The 4,396-nt window shown below is 39.6% G+C and overlaps 1 protein-coding gene across 1 annotated transcript in view; it reads right to left on the bottom strand.

Annotated features, from left to right (window-relative positions):
* Nucleotides 1-313, bottom strand: part of LOC309554945 (uncharacterized protein) — a 244,789-nt gene extending 244,476 nt beyond the window's left edge. The window contains exon 1 of the mRNA XM_082256696.1: nt 59-313. Within this exon, the coding sequence (XP_082112822.1) occupies nt 59-239 (181 nt within the window). The 5' untranslated portion in view covers nt 240-313. The remainder of the gene's footprint in view (nt 1-58) is intronic.
* Nucleotides 314-4,396: the final 4,083 nt, after the last annotated feature.

Below are 4,396 nucleotides of genomic sequence, written 5' to 3'. Positions count from 1 at the left end.
TATAGTAAATGCATTATCAACTCTCAGCAAAGACAAAGACTAAGACAAAGTCACTTACCTATCCCACACTCTGTACACTCATAGGGCTCCTGTCCATTACATTCCTCACAACTTGGGTGGCAGTTCACACACTGAGCATTAAGGACAAACTGTCCATTGGGACACAACATGGCTGACGAATGGCCAGATAGGTGCAGGAGAAGAAGCGCAAAGAAACATACTTTTGTTGTTGACTTCATTTTCCCTCACAAAGTTTCTTTGCCAGTCTCCGGCTGACTAACAGGTGTGTTCTGACAATGGACAGGGAGTGAGGTTTTCCTCTCAAAGAAATCAGTTACCAGTATGAAACAGGAGCTCCAGACTGGTCAAACCGGTTTGCCTTTCTCTTCCATGTTAGATCAAATTCCAGAATTATTCATGGAAAAAAAACATGCCTGGAAAAGGTATTTTAGCTGCTGATCTCATCTTCTTGTTTAGTACCAGGCTTGTAGATGCTCCAGATTAAAGTCTCTTTCAATAAGGAGGACTCCTCTGTTCAACTATATCAATCATGAGTTGTTATAGTAATATCTACAAAATAGTTAACCTTTTACTACATATTATCTATTCAAGATCAGTAAATTTTCATTAGATTCTATTTATAACTGTTTTCTTATTTTTTAGGTTCCATGTACACGGGACGCTGTAAATGGCTGTTTAGGAGCAGTTGGGCGTTTTTTTCAGAAGCCCCTGAACCCACCTGCATGTTATCTTATCTGTCCATGTACACAGGGTCGTTTACAGTAATTTGCAGGCAGTTGAGTTCAGGGACGTTTTTTGGAACGCAATTATTTGCGTTCGAACGTGTGTTTCCCGGCGTTTCAAATGCAAAAACGTGACCGAACGCGGCCGAACGCGCCTGAACGCGATGACCCGCGTTTAGTGTTCGCGTTTTTCCATTTTACAGGTGAATCATTTTTTTGACCTCTAGGAACGGTTCTAAATGCAAATGCCTGCAAACGCCCGCTAAACGCAGGTGCAAACGCAACCTAACGGACGTTTCAAACGTCCTAAAAATTCCAGCATTCAAAGGGACTTTTAACAACGTCCCGTGTACATGGAGCCTTAATGTAATGCCTAATACAGCAAAAATAAATTACGAAAGGTATGCTTAAAAATTCCAGTATAAATCTGCTACCCTCCACTGTCTGTATTTTTAAATACCTGTTGCTTAGTAACCAGTTGACCTCCGGAAGATATACCCCCCTTCATGACCAGGCCATCTTTTGCGATATGACACTGCATTACTTTAACTAAAAATTGTGGGGTTATGCGACACTGTACCCAATAAAATTTAATGTAATTTTTTCCCACAAATAGAGCTTTCTTTTAGTGTTATTTGAACACCACTGAGTTTTATATTTTTTGTACTACAAACAAAAAAAAAAACAATTTTGAAAAAAAAAAACCTACATAACACTTGTGACAATTAGGGCACTTTCGCATGGACTCACTGCAGTTTGGCTGCAGCCCAGGTGTAGCGCAGGGTACCTGTGGTTTTCATGTGCGTTACCTGCGGTTTCCCATAAACTTCTATTAGGTCCCAAATTTTTTGTGTGCTTTCAGAAAATGCACCAAAAATGAGGGATATAATAGAAGTTTATGAGAAACCACAGGTAACGCACATGAAAACCGCAGGTACCCTGCGCTACACCTGGGCTGCGTCCAAACCGCAGTGAGTCAATGTGAAAATGCCCTAATTGTCACAAGTGTTATGTAGGTTTTTTTCCCACTTTAAGACCGCAATACATATAAATACTGTATGCTACGGCTTTGAAATGGTTTACTGGGGTTAACCTCTGAAGACGTCATACGCTCTGACGAAACGAGCGTCAGGTGGAACGCAGGACGTCAACCCGGAAGTCGAGCTGGGAAAGCAAACCGCTCTCCACGCTACAGGCAGATACCGGTGGACAGCTAGCAGCTTTTTAGGCTATTTTTATTCATGTTTGGCTATTTAACCTAATAAATAATACTTTTTAACGATATTGCACCATCCAGAGCCTTTTTTTCTTCTCCCATATCCAAATTGGAGGACCTCGGGAACTCGATCCATTTACCTTGGAGAATCCCGGTCTGTCTTACTGTGCATTTTAAGGGCATATACCGTATTTTAACTTTTATGCTTTTAGATTGGTATTTATTCTTATTTGCATTTACCAGCAAGCGCTATATTATCCCTTTTAGCCGGGGGGTTTTTCTTACTTAATCAACTATATCTATAGCAGCTGCTCCGTTATTTAAACTAGTACATATCATATTAGGCACTCCTAGGCGCGAGGCATATTCTCTGAATATATACATCTACCTTACTGGGGTTATGGCTGAAGATATCATCCATAACTTCTGTATTGTTTTATACAGCTGGCGGCAGGTTTTCTCATGAAAGTGTTCCAAGTGGCTCATGAGACACAATCCAATGGTGCAGCTGGCTAGTCCCAGAGGTGATGAAAGAGTAGATCCTCTTTGTACGCCTCTATGGCTTTGGAGGACCGGAGCGACATCTTGACGTCACTTCCTGTCCAGGCTGCATTTTTGGTTGGTGTGCCTCGAGATTCTGCCAGACTTTAAAGGGTGCCTTGGTTAAAAAAAGATTGAAAAACCCTGGCCTACATTACCTGAGTAATTAGATGGTTCCACCAGCATCTACATCCCTCTATAGTTTTGCAGCTGGACATACTTGGGAGAGAGGGTAGTAGTTGGAGAAAATGAAGAATTAATTAAAACTTGTGTATATCCTATCTTATTCTAGAAATTACATTTCTGACCAATCAGTAATTCAATTAAGATCTGATTGTTGAATTTGAAAATGTTCTTTAAGAACTAAATTCACTAAGGTTGAGTCGGCATATGCACTTCAAGTTTTCTATCTGTTGAATTGAAAATTACAAATTTTGCTAAAGGTTATAAAAAGTAATAAGCAAAAGGTGTAGAATGCAGGAAATTGAATCCTGCACTGGCACTGAATTTTTAGTATTTAGTAAGCTTTAGTATCCACTTAAAACCACATTACCACATTGAAAATTTGTTCTGCAACTCGGTAAAGCATAAATATTGGATTTAGTGCAACCTACGTATCCAAAGTACATTTTATGATGAATGCAGCCATTAAAAATGGTCAGAGACTCTAAATGAGGATTAGATTTTACTTATTAATCAATCACTGTGGTTTGTTTTTAACTCAGGTGCCCTGTGAAACATACATGTTCTTCTCATATGATCTGATGAAACAACCCTTGCGTTATTAGAAACAATGGGGTTTATTTACTTAAGCTGGATAGTGCAAAATCAGGCTCCCTTTTGCAAAGAAACCAATCAGCTTCTAACCTCAGCTTTTTTTTAAATTAGGCCCCTTTCACACTCGTGCGACTTGTCATGCGATTTGGGACCGCAAAATCGCATGACAAGTCATTCTCCATTATTTCCAATGAGCCCCATTCATATCTGTGCTACTTGAAGTCGCACCGACTTCAAAGTAGTCCCTGCACTATTTTTGGCATGATTTTGATGCTTTTTTAGGAAAAGACAATATAAGCCCACTCAAACTCGCATCAAAATCGCGTCAAAATCACAGCAACAAAGTTGCATCAAAATCGCGGTAAAATCATGTCGCACAAGTGTGAAAGAGGCCTTAAGCTTTGGCAATAAAACCTGAAAGTTGATTGTCTTCTTTGCAGAAGTGAGCCTGATCTTGCAATCTCCAGCTTTAGTAAATAAACCAGAAAGCAGCTTTCACCAAAAAATGTGCACTCATCACACTCAAATAAAGAAATCAATATTCAAATAGTAAAGCGCTTTCAGTACATAACCCCCCATAACCATGCAATATATAAATAAATAAAATGCAATCAATCATAAATATATCAATAACTATACATAAAAATGAAATGAATGAAATAAATAAGTCCATGTACCAAAGTGATAATATAATCACTCCATCAATCCATACCAAACCAAAAAATAAATATGCAAAAAGTGAAAAAAGGCTGTCCTGGAAGACCCCACAGCTTAGCATTGAGGCAGTCAAAAACCGCATGAATGATATTCTGACCAGTGAAAAGCTGACCGCTATAGCTACCGGTTCCCACGATAAATTCCTTAAGGTGGGGGACCCTTGGATTTCGTACATTACTCGATCCAGATTCCATGTAACACTTCTCTCCATTTAATCGCTCCCTGGGTGCTCACCCCACAGGACCTACTCTTCCCTTCCTCTCCTCTCTGCTCCCTCTTCCCACCCTCTCCCTCTTTCGTTTTTTTTTTTTCTCTTTCTTCTCTCTTTCCTTTCTCTTCTCTCTTCTTTGTGTCTTTTCTGTTTTGGCATGTCCCTCTGCTTTATATTACATGAACATGTCTA

This window comes from Pelophylax lessonae (genome assembly GCF_965119305.1).
Source record: "Pelophylax lessonae genome assembly, chromosome: 4".
Classification (NCBI taxonomy): Eukaryota; Metazoa; Chordata; class Amphibia; order Anura; family Ranidae; genus Pelophylax; species Pelophylax lessonae.
Note: the sequence above shows the minus strand (reverse complement) of the source record. Positions and strands in the feature narration are given on the sequence as shown.